The 26,247-nt window shown below is 45.3% G+C and overlaps 1 protein-coding gene across 1 annotated transcript in view; it reads right to left on the bottom strand.

The window, feature by feature from the left end:
* p2rx1 (purinergic receptor P2X, ligand-gated ion channel, 1) overlaps positions 1–26,247 on the bottom strand; it is a 103,344-nt gene that overhangs the window by 55,752 nt on the left and 21,345 nt on the right. The window contains exon 2 of the mRNA XM_060848080.1: positions 4,514–4,661. Coding sequence (XP_060704063.1) covers positions 4,514–4,661 — 148 coding nt within the window. The remainder of the gene's footprint in view (positions 1–4,513; positions 4,662–26,247) is intronic.

Below are 26,247 nucleotides of genomic sequence, written 5' to 3'. Positions count from 1 at the left end.
CTATTTTTATTTGAATAGGAAAAAATGTAAAAAGCAACTTCAGAAGATCACAGAACAGAAAGTATTTCAGTAGTTTGTGGCCTGCAGATCTCACTGCCACAACAAGCAGTGTACACCAGAACTGAAGCCGCTCTGCATGCTGCTATCTCTTCACCTCACACATTCAATCCATTTGTGATTGTAATGTTACCCCCATGCTCGTGTCTGGCAGAAGTTTACTTGGTTACTGCCCACGTTTAGGGCATGTCCCATCTCCTGGTTGGCACCTGATGCATGTTGCCCATTATATAGGTAGGTTAGTGGGAGATTCACAGATACTTCCAAATATGGCTGTTTGAAGAGCGTTGTCCCATTACTCTGACCTGAGCTTAAAGCACATAAATTCCACGATGATGACAGAGTAGGTTTTCTCACCAGAGCTTGTCCACTCTGACTATGTTTTTTTCTTTCCTTTATTCTTTTCTCACTTTTCTCTTCCTTTCTTTTGATTCTTCGGTCTTTGGGACTCTGTTGTGGTGGTGGTGACCTGGGGTCTTTGACGATTGGGCATGAGGCTGCTGGTTGTTGCTGGCTGTGTTGATGGAGCAGGGCAGGAGCGGGACTCTGCAGTGAGGTGGCTGATGGAGCAACAGAGCATGGGGCCCAGCATTTGCCCAGATGGTGGTAGTGGAGGTGAGTAGCAAAAGATGACAGTCAGTAGTGAGTGGAGCCTGGGGTGTCAGCAGTGGTGGTCAGTGATGAAGATTGCTGGTGAACACAGGTGGGTCTTAGCCCAGCACAGGGGAGAGTGAGTCCATGACTTAAGAAAAGACTATAATATTTGATTTTTTTAACTTTATTTCCTTATTTTCTATTTTTATATTAAGAAGATGCCAGGAGGTGCAAAGGAGGAGCAAAGGACTGCTGGGAAGTTTTTAAGTGGGTGAGATCTAGTAGTAGGGGACTCAATAGTTGGACGGATTGACAGGAGATTTTGTGGTCAGGAACGGGACTCCTGGAAGGTATGTTGCCTCCCAGGTGCCAGGGTCCGGGATGTCGCCGATCGGGTTTACAGGATTCTGAAAGGGGAGGGTGAGCAGCCAGAAATCGTGGTACATATTGGCACCAATGATATCGCTAGGAAAGGGATTGAGGGTCTGAAAAAGGACTACAGAGAGTTAAGCTGGAAGCTGAAGAGCAGGACGAGTAGAGCAGTGATCTCAGGTTTGCTACCGGTGCCAGGAGATAGTGAGGTGAGGAACAGTCAGTGAGTGCAGCTTAACACGTGGCTGTGAGGCTGGTGCAGGAGGGAGGGTTTCAGATACTAAGACAATTGGGTTGCCTTCTGGGGAAGGTGGGAACTGTACATGAAGGACGGGTTGCACCTGAACTGGAGGGGCACAAATGCCCTGGGTGGGAGATTTGCTCGTTTGGTTCGGGAGGGTTTAAACTAGTTTGGTAGGAGGGTGGGAATCAGATCCACATGTCTGAGAGGGGGGTAGTTGTAGATGGGGCAGTGACAGGATATATTGAATCTATTGTGAAGGTTTCTCACGCAATGAAACAAAGGGATCGGTTAAAGTGTGTCTGCTTTAACGCAAGAAATAGCTGAAATAAGAGTGACAAACTTAGAGCTTGGATCAGTACTTGGAGCTATGATGTTGTGCCCATAACAGAGACGTGGGTTTCACGGAGGGGCAGGAATGGTTGCTTGATGTTCCAGGGTTTAGAACTTTTAAAAAGAATAGGGAGGGGGGAAAAAGAGGAGGGGGTGTAGCATTGCTAATCAGAGAGTGCACCACAGCTACAGAAACGAAGGTTGTTGAGGAAAGTTTGCCTACTGAGTCAGTATGGGTGGAGGTTAGGAACAGCAAGGGAGCAGCTACCTCATTAGGGGTTTTCTACAGACCCCCTAATAACAGTGGAGAGATCGAAGATCTCATAGATGGGCAGATTCTGGAAAAATACAGAAGTAGCAGGGTTGTTGTTATGGGTGATTTCAACTTCCCCAATATCGACTGGAACCTCCTAAGTGCAGATGGTTTGGATGGAGCTGTTTTTGTCAGGTGTGTTCAGGAAGGTTTCCTTACTCAGTATGTAGACAGACAGACAGACCAGGGGAGAGGCCATTCTGGATTTGGTGCTCGGCAATGAGCCAGGACAGGTGTCGGATCTCGCGGTGGGAGAGCACTTTGGTGACAGTGATCACAACTGCCTCACATTTACCATAGCCTTGGAGAGGGAGACAAGCAGTTACCGAGGGAAGATATTTAATTGGGGAAAAGCAAATTATGACGTTATCAGACAGGAGTTGGGAAGTACAGACTGGGAGCAATTGTTCCACAGAAAGGGCACAGCAGACATGTGGAGATTGTTTAAGGAGCAGTTGTTGTGAGTGATGCACAAATGTGTTCCTCTGAGACAGGCAAGAAGGGGTAAGGTTAAGGAACCTGGGATGACGAGAATAGAAGAACTTCTCATCAAAAAGGAAGAAGGCAGCTTACGTAAGGTGGAGGAAGCAAGGATCTAGCACAGCTTTAGAGGATTACGGACTTGCTAGAAAGGAGCTCAGAAATGGACTGAGGAGAGCCAGGAGGGAGCACGAGAAAAGCTTGGCAAGACGGAGTAGGGAGAACTCAAAGGCATTTTATTCATACATGAGTAATAAGAGCATGATCAGGGAGAAGGTAGGGCTGATCAGGGATAACAGAGGGAACTTGTGCGTGGAGTCTGAGCAGATAGGGGAAGCCCTAAATGAGTTTTTTGCTTCAGTTTTCACCGAGAAAAGGGACCTTGTTGTGAATGAGAACTTTGAGGAGCTGGGATACAGTCTTGACCAGATCGAGATTGATGAAGTTGATATGCTGGAAATTTTGGAAAGCATTGAAGATTGATAAGTCCCCGGGGCCAGACCAGATTTATCTAAGGCTGCTCCGGGAAGCGAGAAAGTGGGTTGCTAAGCTGCTGGCGAAGATCTTTGCCTCTTCACTCTCCGCCAGAGTCATACCAGAGGATTGGAAGGAGGTGAATGTTGTTCCTCTTTTCAAGAAGGGCAATAGGGAAATCCCTGGCAATTACAGACCAGTCAATCTCACATCTGTAGTCAGCAAAGTTTTGGAAAGAATTCTGAGAGGTAGTATCTATGACTATTTGGCAAAGCATAGAGTGATTAAAGGCAATCAGCATGGCTTAGTGAGGGGCAGGTCATGCCTCACAAATCTTATTGAGCTCTATGAGGAGGTGATGAGACAGGTCGATGAAGGTCGAGCAATGGATGTGGTGTATATGAACTTCAGCAAGGTATTTAATAAGGTTCCCCATGGTAGGCTCATTAATAAAGTCAGGAAGTATGGGATACAGGGAGATTTGGCTATCTGGATTCAGAATTGGCTGGCTGACAGAAGGCAGAGGGTGGTTGTAGATGGAAAGTATTCTGCCTGTAGGTCAGTGTTGAGTGGGGTCCCGCAGGGCTCTGTTCTTGGGCCTCTGCTCTTTGTAGTTTTTATAAATGACTTGGATGAGGAGGTTGAGGGGTGGGTTAGTAAACTTGCAGATGACACGAAGGTTGGAGGCGTCGTCGATAGTATCAAGGGCTACTGCAGGCTGCAGAGGACAGCAACAGGAAGTGACACTTCAAAATGCTCACAGATTTTACAGAGTTGTTCTTAATTCCTAGTTTTGTTTTTGGTCAATTAGATGAAATGTGGGGATTACCAGAGAGGGTAAGAGCAACTGTGGTCACCACTCCTACAGGCCACATGCTACAGCAATGATAAAATGGTTTACTTGTCCTAGTTAACAAGTCCATAATATTTGGTAAATTATTGTCAATTGTTTGTCTTTTCTGCCGAGTTCCATCTCCTGCCAACAGGAATTCGCTAAAATTCACAAAATCTCCAACGGGGTGTCAGGCAGCCAGGGGGAACTGCTCAGTTACTGGATACCCCAAGACACAGATCCCACCCCAGGATTCCATCCATAAACAGCCCAGCCCCTCCCCCCAGGGCTTTAGCCGTCCAAGAGCCAGACTGCAGGCCCCTTGAAGATGTCCTCTTCAGGCCCAGATCTCTGACTCTGACCACAGCAGCCTGACCCCCAGGACAATGAGCCCAAATACATGGTCCTCCATCTCTCCCTGAGGAGGTGAGGGCCAGGTTCTGATCACCCACCCCAGCCCAGGGTCTGTCTCCTCCCTATGTCAACTCCTCTCCCTACCCCAACTCCTCTCCCTACCCCTCATTGACTCTTAACACTGACCCCTCCCTGAACACAACTCCAGGATTCTGGCCTGCAGGAGTCAGGGGTCCCGTCAAACGACGTGACCTCATTTTGAAATGATGCAGAGTTTGAAGACCCAGCTATAGAGACACTAATAGAGCCACTCGGTTCATCTTCTCAAGATTGGTTTTCATTTTAATCAGTCTGTTTAGAGATGTGATTACGCAGCAGGTGGGACTTGAACACAGGCCTCCTGTCTCAGAGGTACGGACACTGCACCAAAAGAGGCCTTATCCACCCATGTCCAAAATCTCACCTGTGATGGGAAGGAATAGTCAACAGCATCCAAAATCCGTGGGCCAACGTGGGAGAGGTTTGTGAAACCAATGCCTTTCACTTTAACTGAAACGGAGCTGATGGTGGAATCAGTGGACTGATAACCTTTCTCGTAGATGAAAACCCATCTGCAATACAAGAAGGAAATCTGCATGGTTACCCTAACACTACATCCCCTCTCATATTCATGAACAATTATGATCCATTAAACCATCTGGTGTGTCCAAGACAATTTGTCGATCAAAACCCCACTGAATGGTTAAACACCCAGGCCAATTAGAGCACAAATGTCTTCTACCCAACTCCTTTGAATGGGAGGCGATGGTTTAATGGCATTATCGCTGGACTGTTAATGCAAAGTCCTGTTCTGGGGACCTGGGTTTGGATCCTGCTATGGCGGATGGTAGGATTTGAATTCAATAGAAATCTGGAATTGGGTCCAATGATGATCATGAAATGATTGTCAGGAAAAGCCCATCTGAGTCAGAAATGTCCTTTAGGGAAGGAAGCTGCCATTCTCACCCAGTCTGGCCTACACGTGACTCCAGACCCACAGCAATGTGGCTGACTCTGAACTGCCCTCTGGGATGGGTAATAAGGTAAAAACAAGGACTGCAGATGCTGGAAACCAGAGTCTAGATTAGAGTGGCGCTGGAAAAGCACAGCAGGTCAGGCAGCATCCGAGGAGCAGGAAAATCGACGTTTCGGGCAAAAGCCCCTCATCAGGAATAGAGGCAGGAAGCCTGCAGAGTATAATAAGTGCTGGACTAGCCAGTGACACCATCCTCTCATAAATAAAACCAAAAAACAATAATCTGGGAGACCACTCGAGCCCTAATTAATGTCGCCCAATGGTTACATACAGAGTTAGTTCCATACCATTCATGGACTGAGCCACAGGGTTGTTGGGATCACTGCTGATTGGCTAATCCTGATCCTGATCCCTGTCACCCTCTGTCACATCATGGGCGGCTCATTGGGAGCCAGGCTGACAGACTCAGTATTGCTACAGGCGATAATTTCAAACTGCTGGACAGCAGCAAATGCACACTGCCCTTTGGGATCTGACACTTAGTTTTAGATGAAAGAAAGCATTTCTGGGATCCACAGGCCAACATGAGTCAACATAGGCCCTTCTTTCTGTCAGGCAAAGGGCATGAGGGAGCAGATGTGACACAGTTCATTTCGGGTAGAGTTTCTATGATGCCCTCCTAGTCCAGAGTTAGAGTTGGCACTCTAACCCAAGTCATAAAGTTGTGGCTAAAAGTTCAGCACAGGGACTTGAGCATGAAATCTAGGCTGACACCGCAATGCAGCAGTGGGCTGGTGCTGCTCTGGTAGAGATACTGCCATTCAGATCAGATTTTTACTTGTTTAGCTTGACTTAAAGTAATCTCAAGATGATATTTCTAAGAAAAGCAGAAGAATTCTCCCAGTGTACAGACAGGATCTCATGTAGATGCAGATGAACCTCTGAGGTAAGCTATGATGTCATTGTCAGGAGTCATGTGATAGAGACTCTATCAGAAGGTTGGATCCAGAGTATAAATAACACAAAATGGCACCCATTCACATTTGAAATCAAATAATAGCGACAGATAGAGTGTAATTCTTTTCTCGGTTTTAACACATTAGGAATGAAAGAGCAGATGAAATGAGATACAAACTAAACTGACCCCCTCCACCTTGTTCGCTCTCCCATGATAGACCCTCACCCACTGTGGAAGTGTTTCCTAAACTCCAAAGTAATCTGGCCAAACTGCAGAAAATTCATTCACTCGGCTGGGAAGTAAAACTCATGGAAGATGTTGAAGGAGTGAAATGTGGACGGGCATTGTCAACTTTGGAGGTACAAATCTGACCAAAACGAGGGATATGAAGCTAGTAAATTGGTACCACGATTGTTGTCAGCTGTCAAGTGTCAAGAGGGATGTTTACCACAATCCCCACTTTGAAACCTCATTCAACCAATCAACCAGTGAGTGCATCTGACAACTCCAAATGGCCCCATGTAGCTGTGAAAGAAACATTCTTAATTGCCCAGCACAAATCCACAGGAGAAATGAAGCAGTCAGCTGGGACCCCAGTCATTGATCACACTCACTGCTGCGTTCTTTAATGAAGAGCATATTTTTTTCAGTATTATGGCCTCTAAGAGGTTTTAGCAGCATGACTACAATCAATAAACATCACGATGCTATTCAAATACCTTGAGTCCCCCTGTTCGAACACACTGGGACAAAGCTCTCACATCAATCCCATGCCTGTTCAAGCATGGAACTCTGTTAATGATCAAGTTGTGTCAAAAGACTGCGAATTCTTTAAATCTTCTTGGTTTGAGAAGCCAGCAGGATCAGAAGTGAATTCCTACAGCCGCCTCCCGCTCTGTTGCTCTCCCCCTCCCCCATGGCAGCCATCAGCCCCTCACCATGTTGGATTCACTCTGGTGCTGGAGCTCGTGCTAGCGACCTTTCATCTCCTATGTGACCTGTGTACTGTCTATAAGGGCTTCACAACTAATTGGTTGCATTTGAGCTGTGCATAATCATGTAGTTACCATCCCAACACACAAAAAAATAATTTCCATCATTACTGTGCATTTTCTTTATTCATTCATGCAATACAGGAATTGCTAGATGGGCGAGCATTTATTGCCCATTCAAAATGGTCCCACATTTCCCTTCTTTCTAACCTCCTTCCAGCCCAATAAACCTCCAAGATCTTAGCACTCCTCTGCTTGGGAGAGTGAGGCCTGGGTGACATGGGAGCCAATTGTTAGATGGGACTGAATGGAAAGAAAATTGGGATAGTGGGGCATTCTCCAACTGGAAGAAGCTAACTTGTGATGTCCAAAAGCAATCTATGCTGATGCCCCAACTACTTATTCTTTGTCTTAACATGGGTTAAGCAGGATGCATTGATGAACTGGTAACTGACCAGTAATCCAGAGGACTAGGCTAATACTTTCGGAATCTGGATTTAAATCCTATCACATATCAAATCCTTCCTGAAGAAGGGCTCATGCCCGAAATGTCAATTCTTCTGCTCCTTGGATGCTGCCTGACCCGCGGTGCTTTTCCAGCAACTCACTTTTTGAACACTCCCTACTATCCAAGAGCCATTAGTAATATTTCATTACTCCAGTGATCATGAAGCTCAATGTACGGCAAGGTTATGTTTAGATGTCAGTGACAGAACAGAGCCAATATCTCACAGCTTACATTCCCTCTGTTGGTGTGTCTCAGTACCACAGAAAGACCTATAGACTCTCAGCACCAAGCACATGCCAGAAGACCTTTTCTTCAGCCTTAACGAATGCTGAGAGAATACTCAACCTATTTAAAGATAGCGTTGTCCATGATCAAGGGACAAAGCAGAGCATGATCAGACATTATAAGTGGTAGTTTACTGGACACACATAGCACAATGTGATGCTCAACTATGACACATCCCTATTTGCTGTGCCTGACAAAAACTGGAGTTAAACTTATGCAGAGCTTAAAAATGTGTTGCTGGAAAAGCTCAGCAGATCAGGTAGCACCAAAGGAACAGGAGAATCGATGTTTCAGCCATAAGCCCTTCTTATGCCCGAAACGTTGACTCTCCTGTTCCTTGGATGCTGTCTGACCTGCTGCGCTTTTCCAGCAACACATTTTCAGCTCTGATCTCCAGCATCTACAGTCCTCACTTTCTCCTGGGTAAACTTATACACAACAATGACAATGATGTGCTTCCAACACCATTTATTGGGAACAATGTGGCATTGCTCCTCAGTAGATTAAACTTTATCATACTCCTAAAGGTGGAGAATTCGAAAGCTGCTACATAAAGATGCGCAGTGGGAATGGAAAATAGCATAAACTGTATTTGACACCGTTAAAGATAAAAATATTATTGACATCAAACATGAAGCATTTTAATGCATATGCAGAAATGTATGTTACAAGGGAATCTGTACACTGAAGCAAGAAAAATCGCTTATTCATCGTGTCCCTTGTCAGAAACTCTCCTGGACAGTGGGAATCATTATCTTGAATCTCTGCTTGTAAATATTGCCACATCTGTCACTATGGTAGAAAGCTTACTCTGCACAGAGTACTAAACACTGTACATTGTTAGTTATTTCAGAATCTGATCACCAGTTGATCCAAAGATAATCAGATCACCTTGATCAGTTTGAGGTGAGCATCTCAAATGTTCAGGCAGAAAAGTAGCTGCAGATATTCTTTGTTGTGCTACTGTTAGTGAGATGCTTACAACATTAAAGACTACGTGGTCTTGATCTTGAGAGAAATAGAACCAATGAATTGAAGAAAGTAAGGCAGTATCGAAAAACTGAGTGGCTTTGTGGACTAGGTCATCTAATCAGGTTGGGATGTAGGAAGTGTAAAAGAATCAGCATAAGAGAGTACAAACTGTGTTCTGGGAGGGAGGGGTAAGATCTCACCAAAGAGTTTACTGAAATCTCCTCCTAATCATTCTTCTCACATTATTCTTTGGCCACAAAACATTCTCTAAACTGCTTTAACATGTCACTCCCTGCTGCTGAGAGGGAGATTTGAAGGTTTCCAATCGGGTAACATGAGACTGACACTTGTGGGGATCAAACCCGCCTCAGGCGACTGACTGTGTGGAGTTTGCACGTTCTCCCCGTGTCTGTGTGAGTTTCCTCTGGGTGCTCTGGTTTCCAAAGATGTGCTGGTCAGGTGAATTGGCCATGCTAAGTTGCCCGTAGTGTTAGGTAAGAGGTAAATGTAGGGGTATGGGTAGGTTGTGCTTTGGCGGGTCGGTGTGGACTTGTTGGGCCGAAGGGCCTGTTTCCACACTGTAAGTAATCTAATCTAATCTAAACCCATGTCAGAATCTGAACCAAGTAATGCAGACTGACAATTCAGTGCAGTACTGAGGGAACACTGCTCTGTCAGGAATGCTGTCCTCTGACCAAGGCAATGTAGTTGAAGATACAATTATATAGAAACAGCGAGAGCTGCAGATACTGGAGGGTCAGAGTGGATAAAGCAGAGGGTAATAGTGGAAGGATGTTTGTTGGACTGGAGGCCTGGGACCAGTGATGTGCCTCAGGCAGCAGTGCTGGGCCCATTGCTGTTTATTATCTGCATCAATCATTTGGATGAGAATGTGCAAGACATGATTGGTAAGTTTGCAGATGACATGAAAATAGACAGTATTGTGGACAGTGAGGAAGGTTATCAGAAATTGCAGTAGGAGAAGTGGGCTGAGGAATGGCAAATGGAGTTTAATATAGATAAGTGTAAGGTCATGCAATTTGCAAAGTCAAATCAAGGTAGGAGTTTCATGGTGAATGGTAGGGCCTTAAGGAGTGTAGTGGAACAGAGGGACCTTGGAGTTCAGGTGCACTGTTCTCTGAAAGTGGAGTCCCAGGTTGACAGGGCAGTGAAGAAGGCTTTTAACACACTGGTCTTCATTAGTCAGGGCACTGAGTATAGAAGTTGGGAAGTCATGGTGTAATCATACAGGACGTTGGTGAGGCCGCACTTGGAGCATTGTGTTCAGTTTTTGTCATCTCACTATAGAAAGGATGTTATTAAACTGGAAAGAGTGCAGATGAAATTTAAAGGATGTTGCCTGGACTCAAGGATCTGAGTTATAGGGAGAGGTTGGACAAGCTAGAAGCTTTTTCCTTCGAGTGGAGACTATGGGGGGATCTTATAGAGGTGTATAAGATTATGAGTGGCATGGATAGGGTGAATGCGCTCTGTCTTTTCCCCAGGGTTAGGGAATCAAAGACTAGAGGGCATCAATTTAAGATTAGAGAGGAAAGAATAAAAGGGAACCTGAGGGACATATGGAATGAGCTGCCAGCGGAGGTGGTTGAGGAGGGTACATTCACAACATTTAAAAGGAATTTGGACAAATACATGGATAGGAAATGTTTAGAAGGATATGGGTCAAGTGCAGGGAAATGGAATGGATGGTCGGCATGGAACAGGCTGGGCCTGTCTCTGTACTGTAGGACTCTATGGCTCTATCTCTAAAGATTGTAGCTGGAAAAAGTACAGCAGGTCAAGCAGCTTTTCAACTGAAGGTAGCTGTGAAATAGAGGGAAGGGGTGGGGCTGGGGAAAGATAGGTGGGATGGTGATAGGTGGATGCGGGTAGGAGGTGGCTGTGATTGGTCAGTGGGAAGCAAGATGGACAGCTAGGGTCAGGTTAAGCGAGGTGGGGTGGAGGGGGAGGCCGGGCCTGGAATTAGGCTGGGGGAGGGTGAGCAGATTTGGAAGCTGATGAGTTCTATGTTAAGGCTGTATGGCTGTAAGCTTCCAAGGTGGAAGGTGAGGTGTTCTTCCACCAGTTTGTGTGTGGACTTGTGTTCACGATAGAGGAGACCCAGGATGGACATGTCATCGGGAGGGTGAGAGGAGGAGTTTAAATGCATGGCGATTGGAATGTGGGTTGACTGGAACATATATAGCATGAAAAATATGTCAATATAGGTTTCATTAATGGACAATAGAGTGCAAAAGTAAAGAGGCTTTGTTAAACTAGTATAAGATTAATTTGGTCTTCACTGGTGCACTGTATCCAGCTTTGGGCATGGGACTTTAGGAAGGATGTGTGAGTGCTAGGGCTGGTGCAAAAAAGATCTGTAGAAATGGTTCAAGGGTTGAAGATAAATTGGAGAAGTTAGCATGCTTCCCTTGGAGAAGAGATTGCTGAAATGAAATCTGGTCAAGGTTTACAAACTCATTCAGGATCTGGGCAGAGTTGATAAGGAGAATCTGTTCCTAACCCATTAACAGATCAACAATGAGAGGGCACAGATTTAGTTGGATTGGCAAAACAAGTAGAAGTGATTCGAGGAGAATCTCTCTGGGGCAGCAGGTGACGAGGATCTGTGCTGCCTGTGCACGCGGTGGAAGCAGCATCAGTGTGAACCAGACTGGCTTTTGAAAAGGAAGAATATGCCTGAGGTTAAGGGGAGAAGGTGAAAAAATGGCACTAAGTGAGATGCTCATTCAGAGAGCTGGTACAATCATGGTGGGCCGAATGGCTTCATTTTGCTCTGTAAGTCTGTGAACTATAGATTGAAACATCAACTTGATGTCGAACCTTTGACCCACTCCATCAAAAACAATCTTACTATTATAGATCTAGATTTCTGTGTGTGAGGTCCCTGATGTAAGTAATGTCATAAATGGTAATCTTTTGGTTGGTTATATTTAGCAGAGAGGAGCCATTGATATGATGAGTGGTTGGTGCCCAGTTCTTTTTGAATAACTGGAGGGTAAAAATAGCCTGCAAACATTGTCCCTACAGTACACCCAGCCAGTCTGGACAGCGAATGGTTGTGGCTGCATTTTGAACAATGTTTTTGTGAGTGTTTTGTTCCAAGATTTGATCCCACCAAAGAGTTGCCACGTGAAGATGGTGATGTCCTGTCAATGAAGACAGCTGGTGACACGAGGGTCAGAAACCCAGAAACAAAAATAATCAGTGATGCTAAGTGGTTAGCACTGCTGCCTCACAGCGCCAGGTTCGATTCCAGCCTCAGGTGACTGTCTGTGTGGAGTTTGCACATTCTCTCCATGTCTGTGTGGATTTCCTTTGGGTGCTCCAGTTCTCTCCTACAGTCCAAGGAGGTGCAGGTTAGGTGGATTGGCCATGCTAAGTTTTATTAGATTAGATTACTGACAGTGTGGTAACAGGCCCTTCGGCCCAACAAGTCCACACCGACCCTCCGAAGAGCAACTCACCCATACCCATTTCCCCCTTCACCCAACACTATAGACAATTTAGCATGGCCAATTCACCTAACCTGCACATTTTTTTGGATTGTGGGAAGAAACCGGAGCAAACCCACGCAGACACGGAGAGAATGTGCAAACTCCACACAGTCAGTCGCCCGAGGCAGGAATTGAACCCAGGTCTCTGGCGCTGTGAGGCAGCAGTGCCAACCACTGTGCCACCCAAGTTGCCCAAATTGTTCAGGGATGTGCAGGCTATGTGGTTAGCCATGGTAAATGCAGGATAACAGGGATAGGGTAGGGAGGTGGGTCTGAATGGGATGCCATTTGGAGAGTTGGTGTGGACTTGATGGGTCGAATGGCTTGTTTCTCACATTGTAGGGATCCTATGATTCTATGACAAGAAAGGACAGAAATTCTGTTAAAACTCAAAGGAGTTACTGAGGTGTTTGCACTTGAATGTATGTCCTGGGTTGTGCCAACAGTGGGGACATGAAGGAGCTTTATTTTTATTAAACATTAAACAGCAAACATAGAGGAATCCCATAGAACAAAAATCAGAGTCATAAATGAGTGGCTGTGACCATGGCAGAGCAGTATAAAATGACAGAGGCACTGTTGAAATGTTTTAAAAGTGGACCTGCTGTAGGTAATGGAGCCAACAGTTTGAGCTAAGTCAAACACTTTGAAAAATGATAATCTCAGCAACACCGTCAACTAACAAACATCCTCACTCTCGATAATTAACCTTCTTCACATCTTCAGCTTCATTGGTGGGAGCAGCACTCATTTAACAAATATTCAAAATAAAAATCGAAAAATCATGGCAAGACATATACACTTAATGGTAAAGTCCTGTGGAGTGTTGCTGAGCAAAGAGACCTTGGAGTGCAGGTTCATAGCTCCTTGAAAGGATGGACACCTCAGCACCACACTCTACCGCAAACCCACAGACAACCTCACTATGCTACACTTCTCCAGCTTCCACCCAAAACATATTAAAACAGCCATTCCCTATGGACAGGCCCTAAGCATACACAGGATCTGCTCAGATGAGGAGGAACATGACGGACACCTGGAAGTACTCAGGGATGCCCTCACAAGAACGGGGTACGATGCTCAACTCATCGACTGCCAGTTCCAACGTGCCACAGCAAGGAACCGTAATGACCTCCTCAGGAGACAGACACGTGCTGCAACTGACAGGGTACCCTTCGTTGATCAGTACTTCCCAGGGGCTGAAAAATTATGCCATGTTCTTCGTGACCTGCAACACACTATCAATGAGGATGAGCACCTCGCCAAGACCTTCCCCACACCTCCACTGCTCGCCTTTAAACAACCGCCAAACCTCAAACAGATCATTGTTCGTAGCAAACTGCCCGGCTCTCAGGACAACTCCATACAACCCTGTCACGGTGTACGCTGCAAGACGTGTCAGAGTGTGGACATAAATACCACTATTACGTGTGGGAACACTTCCCACCTTATACATGGCAGGTACTCATGTGACTCAGCCAACATTGTCTATCTTATACTTTGCAGGCAAGGATGCCCGGAGGCATGGTACATTGGGGAAACTGAGCAAAGGCTACGACAATGGGATGAATGGGCACCGCACAACAATCAACAAACAGGAGAGTTCCCTCCCAGTTGGGGAACACTTCAGTGGTCCAGGACATTCGACCTTGGACCTTCGGTGACCATCCTCCAAGGTGGACTTTGGGACAGGCAGCAGAGGAAAGTGGCTGAGCAGAGGCTGATAGCTAAGTTCAGTACCCATAGGGAGGGCCTCAACCGGGACCTTGGGTTCATGTCACATTACAGATGATCACCATTGCACTACACACACACACACACACACACATTCTCACACTCACAACTCCCACCCCAGACAGACACACACACACAGACAAAGACCCACATGCACACATATATTTTGTGGGGTGAATTTGTACTTGCAGAGTTACATTGTACTTTGCTCAAAAACTGCATATATTCATGTAGAACTCTGAGCTCAAAAACTGCATGAATTCATGTAAAACTCCGTTATCTCACTTTTTAGATTAGAATCAATCTAAACATCAGGTCATAGACAGAGAACACAGGGGGCTAACACCTTCAACATATTGTCTAGCTATTACCATTGTTAACAGCTAACCCGAGAATGCAACTTTAAAAAAAAGGGTTTTGTGATTTACACATGAAAGAAGTGAAACTATCACTGTATTCTAACAGATGAAAGGCTTAACAGACAATCAGTTTTTCAATGTATAATTTCAGTTACATCACACTGTAAATTTTTGCTCTAAATTCTGTTAGGATTGAGCCCTCCACAATCACCTAATGAAGGAGCGTCGCTCCGAAAGCTAGTGCTTCCAATTAAACCTGTTGGACTATAACCTGGTGTTGTGTGGTTTTTAACTTTGTACACCCCAGTCCAACACCGGCATCTCCGAATCCTTGAAAGTAGAGTTGCAGATAAATAAGATAGTGAAGAAGGCATTTGGTATACTTTCCTTTATTGGTCAGTATATTTAAAATAGGAGTTGAGCGGTCATATTGCGCTGTACAAGATATGGGTTAGGCCACTTTTGGAATATTATGTTCAATTCTGTTCTCCTTGCTATGGGAAGGATGTTGTGAAACTTGAAAGTATCCGAAAAAGATTTACAAGGATATTACAAGGAGTTTGATCTATAGGAAGAGGCTGAATATACTGGGGCTATTTTCCATGGAGCGTTGGAGAATGAGGGGTGACCTCATAGAGGCTTATAAAATTGAGGGGCACAGATAAGGTCTTTTCCCCAGGGTGGGGGAGTCCAAAACTAGGGGGCATAGGTTTAGGGTGAGAGGAGAACGATTTAAAAGGGACCTCAGGAGCAAATGTTTCATGCAGAGGGTGGTGCGTGTATGGAATGAGCTGCCAGAGGATGTGGTGGAGGCTGGTACATAACTACATTTAAAAGGCATCTGTATAGGTACATAGGTAGGAATAGTTTAGAGGGATATGGGCTGAGTGCTGGCAAATGGGACTAGATTAATTTAGTTTATCTGGTCAGCATGGACAAGTTGGACCAGAGGGTTTGTTTTAGTGCTGTACCTCTGTATGACTGTGTGAGTCTATAAATAAACTAATAGTTTGCTGATTCAAATTACATTACATCTGATTCTTGGTAAGAAATGCTAAAGCCAAGGCTGTCGCTTCAAAGCATTACTCCCTGACAAACATACATAATGCAAAGTTTCGAGATTTGATTCATAGCTCAAAGACTGGTGTGGGAGAAATGGGGTCAGATCCATAGGGCACTAGCACCAGCACAAGGGTCAAAAGAAATGCTGATGATGCTCAACAGGTCTGACAGCATCTGTAGAGAGAAATATGAAAGTGTCATATTGATCTTGAAACATTAATTCTGTCTCTGCCTCTCTCCACAGATGCTGCTGAGCTTCTCCAGCGTTCTTTGTACTTGTTCCAGGTTTCCAGCTTCTGCAATACTTGGCTTATTAGATGAGATTACTTACAGTGTGGAAACAGGCCCTTCGGCCCAACAAGTCCACACTGACCCGCCGAAGCGCAACCCACCCCTACCCCTACATTTACCCCTTTACCTAACACTACAGGCAATTTAGCATGGCCAATTCACCTGACCTGCACATCTTCAGAGCACCCGGAGGAAACCCACACAGACATGGGGAGAACGTGCAAACTCCACCCAGTTAGTCGCCTGAGGCGGGAATTGAACCCAGGTCTCTGGCACTGTGAGTGCAGCAGTGCTAACCACTGTGCCACTGTGCCACCCACAAATTTATATTTGAAAGGAAGAACTGTTCCATTGAGATGGGCTTAGTTTGAACTGCTTAGGAACAGTGCACTGATGAATCGCATAGCTAAGAATATAGATATTGCTTTACAGTAATTAGTGGAGGAGAGGATTCAAATGAACTGAATTAGAAATCAAAACGAAATGAGAGAGCAGAGGTGCAGCATAGTGTAGAGGCTATGGATAATCAGGGTGTCACATGAAAGGTAGAAAATACATATGGGAGAGTGCAGAAGAAATTAGAACTAAGGTCAGTAATAAGGGAAAAGTCAAACCATCGGGCTCTTTATTTAAATGCATGCAGCATTTGCAAGAAGTCAGATGGGTTGGCGGCACAAATACAAATCCATAACTATGACTCGATAGCTTTATGGACACATGGCTAGAGACTGACTAAGACTGAAAACTCAGTATTCAAGGTTATTGCATGTTTTGAAGAGTAGACAAATAGGAGGAGGAGGAGGGATGGGTGTAGAGGTACAATAGATTGTGATGTGGAATAGGTTTGTGTGGAAATTAGTTACGGCTTTGAGTTGGGCATGGGACCCTGAAGAGTTACCTCACTGTAGGACAGAGTAAAAATTGAGAAATAATGGAGGCTTGTAAGAAGTGCATTGCAACTGTGATGGGTGATTCTAATCTGGATATTGACTGGATGAATCAGATAATCAAGGGTAACATGGAAGGCAAATCTGTAGAGTGTATCTGGGATTATTTATTAGAGTGGTACATTGTACAGCCTACCCAGGGACAGAAATCAACAGTGGATGACTAAAAAACTAATAAAGAGGGAGATTGATTATGTAAAATTAGCTAGAAATATAAAAACAAATAGCAAGAGTTTCTATAGGTATACAGAGGAACCTTGATTATCTGAAGGATACGGGCAGGTAAAAGGTCATTGCAAAAGATGCTCATGATATTGACGAAAATGTATTGGTTAACATACAGAAAGCAGAGAATAGGAATTAATGAGGTTTTTCAGGATGGAAAGATATAACAAATGGAGTACCACTAGAATCAGCCCTAGAGCTTTGATTATTTACTATCTGTATATTAATGATTTACAAGAAAGAGCAGAGTATAATGTATCCAAATTTACTGACGATACACAAATAGATGAGAGGTCATGTTGTGAGGAGGAATCTGCGACAGATTGAATCTGAATCCCCCGTTGTCAACATCCTTGGGATTGTCATAGAGCAGAAGCTCAACTGGACTAGCCATATCAATACAATGGCAACAAGAATAGGTCAGAGGCTGGGAATACTGCAGCAAGTAACTCACCTCCTGAGTCCCCAAAGCCTGTCCACCACCTACAAGGCACAAGTCAGGAGTGTGATGGAACACTCCCCACATGCCTAGACAGGTGCAGCTCCAATAGCACTCAAACATCTCAACCCGATCCAGTACAGAGCAACCCGCTTGATTTGCATCGCATCCACAAGCATCCAATCCCTCCACCACTGACGCTTAGTAACAGCAGTGTGTGCTATCTACAAGATGTACTACAGAAATTCACCAAAGAACCTCAGACAGCACCTTCCAAACCCATGACCACTTCCCGCTAGAAAGATAAAGGCAGCAGATACATGGAAACACCAACACCTTCAAGTTCCCCACCAAGCCACTCATGGTCCTGGCTTGGAAATATATTGCCATTCCTTTACTGTCATTGGATCAAATCCTGGAATTCCCTCCCAATGACAGTGTGGGTCCACCCACAACAGGTGGACTGCAGCAGTTCAAGAGGGCAACTCACCATCACCTTCTTAAGGGTAACTAGAGATGGGCAATAAATGCTATCCAATCAGTCACACCCACATCCCACATTCTACAAATGAATAAATTTAAAATAAACCTGGGACTGACTGGATTATTAGTCCAGTGACATTATCACAATGCAATCGCTTTGTAGAATCTACATGGATAACTGTATTCAACAAATAATACATTTAGCACCGTTCTGCTGCCTCACTATGTCCCAATACCCTTTTAACATGAATATTGATTTCTCGATAGTGCCCACAATAATGGACTAGTTTAGTGACAGGACATGGAAACATTTGCAGCGATGTACTGAGGCAGTACCAAGCTGTACCTACTTCAGGGCCAGACATTGATTGACATTTGTCAGAACGTTGTGTGATCTTGTTATAAATCCTTGACCTCTAATACAAGGTAACGATTATGAAATGCTGGAATGACTTATTCTCGTCGGTATGTTTCAAATCAATGATAATGGTATAACCCCTTGCAATACAATGACCACCAGACTGGTGCTGCTGTCTAGTTCAGCTGCAGGGCCTGTGTCTGTGCTGTATATCTCTATGACTCTATACTGTAGTTCACATACCAGTCACTGAGTAGGAATGTCTGTTTGTTTGCCTGTTCACACTAACCTCAGCAAGACTAGATCAAAGTCCTTCAGGCTCTGGGGTGTCTTATCTCTATCGAAGCAGATAGCCCGATGCCAACAGGTCACACACTGCTTCGATCTGTTTAAATATGAGAGGAATGCTACTTTCAGTCTAAAGCAGTGTTTACTATCTAATTAATTCCCATGTTCTTGATCAAATGCAAATGTTTCTTGTTTATGGTAATAATTTATGAGAAATTCTGAATGTAAGTTGTGCCGTCCATTCCAATCTCCTGCAGTACACCCAGAGCAAACATTATTAATCATTTACAGGTAAGAGCATTGCAAAAGTGAGTAAGAGTAGGCCATTCAGTCCTTTAAACCTTCAACTCATGGCTGATCTGCTTAAGGCTTTAGCTCGCTCTTTGTGCTCACTATTCATAGCCTTTAACTCCTTAATTTCTTTTTAAAAATCCACCCACCTCCCCTTTAAGAATTTCTAGCGAGCTAGCCTCCACAATGGCTGGGGGAACAGAATTCCAGATAATCACTCCCCTCTGGGAGTAGACATTCTTCCCCATTTCAACTGAGTGTGCCTTCATTTCAAAACCATGTCCCTGACTAGGGGAAACATCTTCACAACATTTACCCTGTCATGTGGCTCAGACTCCTGTGGATTTCAATAAGATCACCCATATTCTTCCGATCTTGAATGAATAAAGATCTAACCTGTTTACTCTTGATTAGTGAACCCCTTCATCCCGGGAACCAGCTCAATGAACCTCTGCTGAACATTCTTTTAATATTCATTCATGGGATGAGGGTGTCGCAGGTAAGACAGCATTCACTCCCACTCCTCATTGTCCAGAGGGCAGTTAAGAATTGTCTAATATTGCTGTGGGCTGGAAAAGTGCAGCAGGTCAGGCAGCATCCAAGGAGCAGGAGAATCGGGCAGAAGCCTTTCCTGATGAAGGTCGGAAACATCGATTTTCCTGCTCCTCGGATGCTGTCTGACCTACTGTGCTTTTCCAGCACAACTCTAATCTTGACTCTAATCTCCAGCACCTGCAGTCCTCACTTCTGCCTAATATTGCTGTGGGTCTCGGATCACATGTAGGCCAGAGCAGGAAAGGAGGCTGGAGGAACACAGCAAGCCAGGCAGCATCAGGAGGGACAGGCAGGAGGCTGGAGGAACACAGCAGGCCAGGCAGGAGGTGAAGAAGTCAATATTTCGGCTGTAACCATTCTTCCTGACTGGGGGTGGGTGTAAGGGGAGCTGCAGATAAAGTGGGGTGGTGGGGGTGTGGGGGAGGGTTTCGGGTGGGCAGAGGGGCAGAGTGGTGAGGTAGGGGTGGTGAGGTAGAGGTGGTGAGGTAGGGGTGGTGAGGTAGGGATAGGTGAACACAGGAGAGGGTACGACCTGGTTGATCAGTAGGAGGAATGAATTCGATTGGTAGCTGGAAGGAAGGGTCAATCAGAGGAATGGATGAGAGGGGGAGGGGCTGGAAAGGAAGTCAGGGGATGGGAAGGGATGTCAATTGAAATTGGAGAACTCAATGTTGAGTCCTCCAGGCTGTAGGCTGGCCAGGCAGAAGATGAGGTGTTGTTCCCATTATACCCAGCCCCAGTCCTGAAGAAGGGTTATACCTGAACCGTTGACTTCTCCACCTCCTGACGCTGCCTGCCTTGCTGTGTTCCCCCAGCCTCCTGCTTGTCTATCTTGGATTCCAGCATCTGCAGGTTTTTTTTTGCCTCTAGACCAGGTTCCTTCCCTAAAGAGCAAGAACCTAATGGGTATTTTTTCAACAATTGACAATGGATTCATGTTCATGGTTAGAAACAATTCCAGATTTTTATAGATTCCCAATTCCACAATCCGATGTGATGGGATTTGGACCTATGTGCCCAGGATCTCTGAATTAAACGTCCAGTAACAGTACCACTAGGTCAAATGCCTCCAGCATCTATAGATCTCTCCCTGCTGCCCTTTTGGGTGGCATGGTAGCTCAGTGGTTAGCACTGCTGCCTCACAGTGCGAGGGACCCAGGTTCAAATCCTGCCTCAGGTGTCTATCTGTGTGGAGTTTGCACATTCTCCTGTATCTGTGTGGGTTTCCTCCCATTGTCCAAAGATATGCAGGTTAGGTGGATTAGCCATGATAAATATGGTGAGTTGGGTGGTATTCTCTTTGGCGTGTCAGTGTGACTAAGATGGTCTCTTTCCACACTATAAGGATTCGATGATTTTAAATACAGGAACTAAAGCCATACACTGTACTGCAAATGCCTCACTAATACCTTGTACAGTTGTAACGACTCCAGCAATTAAAGGAAAAATTCTATTTGGTAATTAATTGCAAGTACACACAGATCCTTCTGGGCAGTGATTGTGTGATTGGAAGGTGCAATTGAAGGAGGATTATGGGTTGATGGAACCTTGAATATAAACTTGGAATATAAAGTTAAGTTCACTGATGGCAGCTATCATCGAATTTTTTTTAGATTAGTTCCCTACAGTGTGGAAACAGGCCCTTCGGCCCAACCGGTCCACACCGACCCTCCGAAGAGTAACCCACCCAGACCCATTTCCCTCTGACTAATTGACCTAACACTACGGGCAATTTAGCATGGCCAAATCATCTAACCAGCACATTTTTGGACTGTGGGAGGAAACCGGAGCACCCGGAGGAAACCCACGTAGACACAGAGAGAATGTGCAAACTCCACACAGTCTGTCGCCTGAGGCTGGAATCGAACCTGGTGCTGTGAGGCAGCAGTGCTAACCAATGTGCCACCCCATAGACTATTCTATGAAAATATCGAGTTCACTTTTCTTTGGGGAAGGAAATCGGTCGCTCCTTCCCTTGTCTGGCCTACATCTGACTCCAGGCCCACACCAACATGGTGGCTCTGGCTGTTCTCAGGCACTGCTCAGAGACTGGGAGAAGGCTAATGCTGGAAGGGTGACTGGTGTGGAAAACGGGGGATGAAACCAAACATTGCTCAGCAGGTCATACAGAGAGAAATGGAGTTTGTATTTCTGATTGGTAGCCTTCCTCTCCACAGCTGCTGTCTGGCCTGTTGGGAATTTCCAGCATTTTCCCAATTTATTTCAGATTTCCAGAATTGATAGCAGTTTGTTTTTTCAATTACAGAACCAGGAAGGCTCCATTTGTAATGTGGACTTCCAGCTGGATGTGATTTTTATCCTAAACTCAATGGCCTTGTGACCCTGGACAGTCAGATTGGGATCTGCCTGCTGGAGTACCTCTGATACCTGCCCACCCCCATATCCATGTATCCAGGAGTGGGAAGGATATTAGCAGAAAGTGAGGACTGCAGATGCTGGAGATCAGAGCTGAAAATGTGTTGCGGAACGCTTCAGAGAACACCTCTGGGCGCCTGGACCAACCACCCCGTGGCTCAACACTTCAACTCCCCCTCCCACTCCACCAAGGACATGCAGCTCCTTGGACTCCTCCATCGCCAGACCATAGCAACACGATAGTTGGAGGAAGAGCGCCTCATCTTCCACCTAGGAACCCTCCAACCACAAGAGATGAACTCAGATTTCTCCAGTTTCCTCATTTCCCCTCCCCCCACCTTGTCTCAGTCCCAACCCTCGAACTCAGCACCACCTTCCTAACCTGCAATCTTCTTCCTGACCTCTCCGCCCCCACCCCACTCCGGCCTATCACTCTCACCTTAACCTCTTTCCACCTATCGCACTTCCAACGCCCCTCCACCAAGTGCTTCCTTCCTACCTTTTATCTTAGCCTGCTTGGCACACTCTCCTCATTCCTGAAGAAGGTCTCATGCCTGAAATGTAGATTCTCCTGCTCCTTGGATGCTGGGAAGGATTTTCCCAGCCTCTTTCACTCACTTGCCTGCCAGTATTCTGAAATGGCCATCATAGAGGTCCAAAGGAATCTAGGACAATTGCTTACCTTGGATTGTAAACACAAGCCCTACTGGAGACTGATCCCAATGTTGTAGTGGCCATCATGACTACACTAGGGCCCCTTCCACAGCCAGGAGTGGGAACAAACACCTCCACCAGCACCCACCTCCTTTGCCACTGTCAGCAGAAGAGCGAAGTTTGGCGTGAAAATTCCTGGAGAGTCACCGGAAATCACCATCATAATCTCTCCACTGTTTCTTTCGGAGATTCACTGTTCTCCCACCGGAGATCTAAAGTGAGACTAGAAACCCCCAATTCCCACCCTGAGCCCAATGTTTCAGTAAAAAATGAGGTCTGCAGATGCTGGAGATCACAGTTGAAAATGCGTTGCTGGTTAAAGCACAGCAGGTCAGGCAGCATCCAAGGAATAGGAAATTCGACGTTTCGGGCATAAGCCCTCATTCCTGATGAAGGGCTTATGCCCGAAACGTCAAATTTCCTATTCCTTGGATGCTGCCTGACCTGCTGTGCTTTAACCAGCAACGCATTTTCCCCAATGTTTCAGTACCGAGCGAGTTACATTAGACAAGGTGGAGAGAGGAGAGACTTAACAAAAATTACTGAAGATAAGAAGGAATAGTTAAATGGGAAATGATGGGGATGTCCTGTAAACTCTTTGCCTGAACTTGCTGGAATATTTGCTCTTGCCAGGCATAATGAGTGGGAAATGTCAAAACAACAGTGAAGGGAGCAAGACGTGTGAAATCTTCGGATGGTGCCCAGTCGAAGATGACAGCGTCGTTTCAAAGTAAGGATTCTTATCTGACTCCACGCCTAGCAACCTTTGTGTTGTTTGTGAGAGAGACCAATGTACATGGTTCTCTAAATCTAAACCAGTTCCTTCCTGTTTATAAAGTGCCAAAGAAATTTAAGACAAAGAAACCGCACAAAATGGGAAAGCTCTTGATCCAGTGTTCAGACAGTTTAGCCACTCCCTCCCTCCATCACTGACAGGCAGCAGTGTCCACCATCTACACTGGACTGCAGCAACTCAACAAGGCTCCTCAGACAACACTTTACAAACCTGTGACCACTTTCATCTAGACAGAGAAGGGCAGCTGATTCATGGGAACGCCACCACTTGCAAGTTCCCCTCCAGGCTTGGAAACATATCACCGTTCCTTCAGTGTAACTGGGTCCAAGTCTAGGAACTGCCTCTCCAACAGCATTGTGGGTCCTACACCCCGAGGACTGCAATGAGTCAAGAAGGCAGCTCACCACCACCTTCTCCAACACAGTTAGGGCTGGGTTACAAAGGTTGGCCTGTGGCCAGTGATGCCCACATTCTGCGAAGAGTAAAAAAGCTGATTAAAGTAATCATCATTGGAGAGCAGTCTGTGCTGTCCCTCCCCTCTCTCCATCACCGGTGCTTGTGGTATAAGGAGATCAATGGGAGGAGAGGTATTTGGTGTCTGTGCTGCTGCAGGACTCTGAGAGACAGCTGGCAGCTAAGGGCCATGGACAATCCAGAGGCCAGAGCTGCCCCTTTCCCTGAGGAAACGGGGAATGTTTGGGGTGGGTCCTGATTCTATTGATAGACCAGCCAGAGCCCCGCTTTATCACTAAATGTTTAAAGGATTAGCACTGAGAGCCAAGCTTCTGGAAAGCAGAATATCCCCAGTCACAGTCAGCGAGTCAGATTGTGAGTGAATGGGCAGCTACGTATTGTCAGCTGATCACTGAATCAATTCCCAGTCTGTATTTGTAGAGGAATGGTGTTAGAGAAATTGATCAGAAAGGAGGGCTGAGAAATGCCCAGGGCCTGAAACGTCCATAGGCACTGGTCTAGAAATAATGGATGAATTGGTGGTCATCTTCCAAGGATCTTTACTCCCTGAAACAGTCCCTAAAACTTAGAGGGTAAATAACGTAACCTCAATATTTTAAAAGGGATCTGGAGGAAAAAAGACAGGGAATTATAAATCAGTGAAGTCTGCTGTTGAGAAAGATGCCACAGTCCATTATCAAGGATTTTTATAGCAGACACTTTGAAAACAGTAGTGTTACCACATACAAGCAGTGTGGATTTACAAATGAGAAAGCATGCTTAACAAATCCACTGGAATTCTTCAAAAATATAATGAGAGTAGAGTCAGTGAAGGGCAGCCAGTGGATATGGTTTATTTGGGTTTTTAGAAGACTTTTAACAAAATCCCATATAATAAATTAATGTATAAAATTAAAGCACATGGGATTAGGGGTAGTGCATTAGGATGGATAGAAAATTGGTCAGCAGACAGAAAACAAAATAAGAATAAATGGCATTTTTCTGAATGGCAGGCAGTGACAAGTGGGATACTGTAGGGATTGGTCCTGGACCCCACCTATTCACAATTTATGTAAATGATTTAGATGAGGGAACTCAATGTAAGATCTCAAACCCGGCAGGTGACACAGCGCTGGGTGGGAGGGTGAGCTGTGAGAGGATGCTGTGTGATTTGGACAGGCTGAGGGAGTGGGCATAATCATGGCAGATGCTGCATAATGTGGACAATCATGAGGTTATCTACTTTGGTCACGAAAATAAGAATGTCAATTATTATTTGAGTTTCTATCACTGGAGAGAGAGGAATGTTCAATGAGACCTGGATATACTCATGCTCCAGTCACTGAAAGTTAATTCTAGGATCAGCAGGCAGTAAAGAAGGCAAACCATATGTTAGCTTTCATTGTGAGGGGATTCGAGCACAGCAATAAGGATATCTTGCTGCAATTATACAGAGCACTGGCAAGGCCACATCTGGGATATTGTGTGCAGCTTTGGTCTCCTTATCTGAAGCAGGATGTTCCTGCTACCGAGGGACCGCAGGGAATGTTTACCAATTTGATTCCTGGGACAGCAAGATTGAGGAGAAATTGAGTTGGTTAGGATTGTATTCACTGGAGTTTAGAAGATTGAGAGGGGGGATCTTATCGAAACCTATAGAATTCTAATAGGACTGGACAGGTTAGATGCAGGAAGGATGCTCCTGATTGTGCTGGAGTCCAGAACCAGGGACCATAGTTGAAGGATAAGGAGTTAACCTTTTAAGACTGAGATGTGGAGGAATATCTTCAGCCAGAGAGTAGTGAGCCTGTGGAATCATTACCACTGGAAATGGATGAAGTCAGCGATAGGGCGAGGGCTAGGGTTTTCAAGAAGGAGGTAGATGTAGATCTTGTGGCATAAGGGATCGTGGGATATGAGGGCAGGGTGAAATTGAGCTTCATGATTGGCCATGATAATAATGAATGGCGAAGCCAGTTTGATGGATCAAATGGCCTACTACACACACACACACACACACACACACACACACACACACACACACACACACACACACACACACACACACACACACACACACACACACACACACACACACACACACACACACACCCCAGGCTAATACTATGGGGACATAGGTTCAAATCCCATCAGGTGGTAGAATTTAAATTCAATTAATAAATATGGAATTCAAACCTGATCTCAGTAATGATTGATTATATTTTTATCATCATTTGTGATAATAATCCCATCCTTATCCAGTGTGGATGCCCAGATCTCTGCAATGTAGTTGACTCTTAACTGCCCTCTTGTGGCCAAGCAGGGCACTCAGTTCCAAGGCAATTAGGGACAGACAACAAATACTGCCCTTGCTTGTCCCATCCTTTGAAAGAGAAAAGAAATAAGTATTGTAACTTGATTTACTGGATTTTGGATTTGCGCTCCTGCACAGTGCCCGTGTCTTTGACTCCCTACAGTGTGGAGCCTGGTCTTTCCTGATGATTATGACCAAAATGTTGGCTTTCCTGCTCCTCAGATGCTGCCTGACCTACTGTGCTTTTCCAGCCCCACACTTTTC

This window comes from Hemiscyllium ocellatum, chromosome 31, assembly GCF_020745735.1.
Source record: "Hemiscyllium ocellatum isolate sHemOce1 chromosome 31, sHemOce1.pat.X.cur, whole genome shotgun sequence".
Taxonomy (NCBI): Eukaryota; Metazoa; Chordata; class Chondrichthyes; order Orectolobiformes; family Hemiscylliidae; genus Hemiscyllium; species Hemiscyllium ocellatum.
The sequence above is the reverse complement of the archived record's forward strand: the minus strand, read 5'-3'. Positions and strand labels throughout refer to the sequence as shown.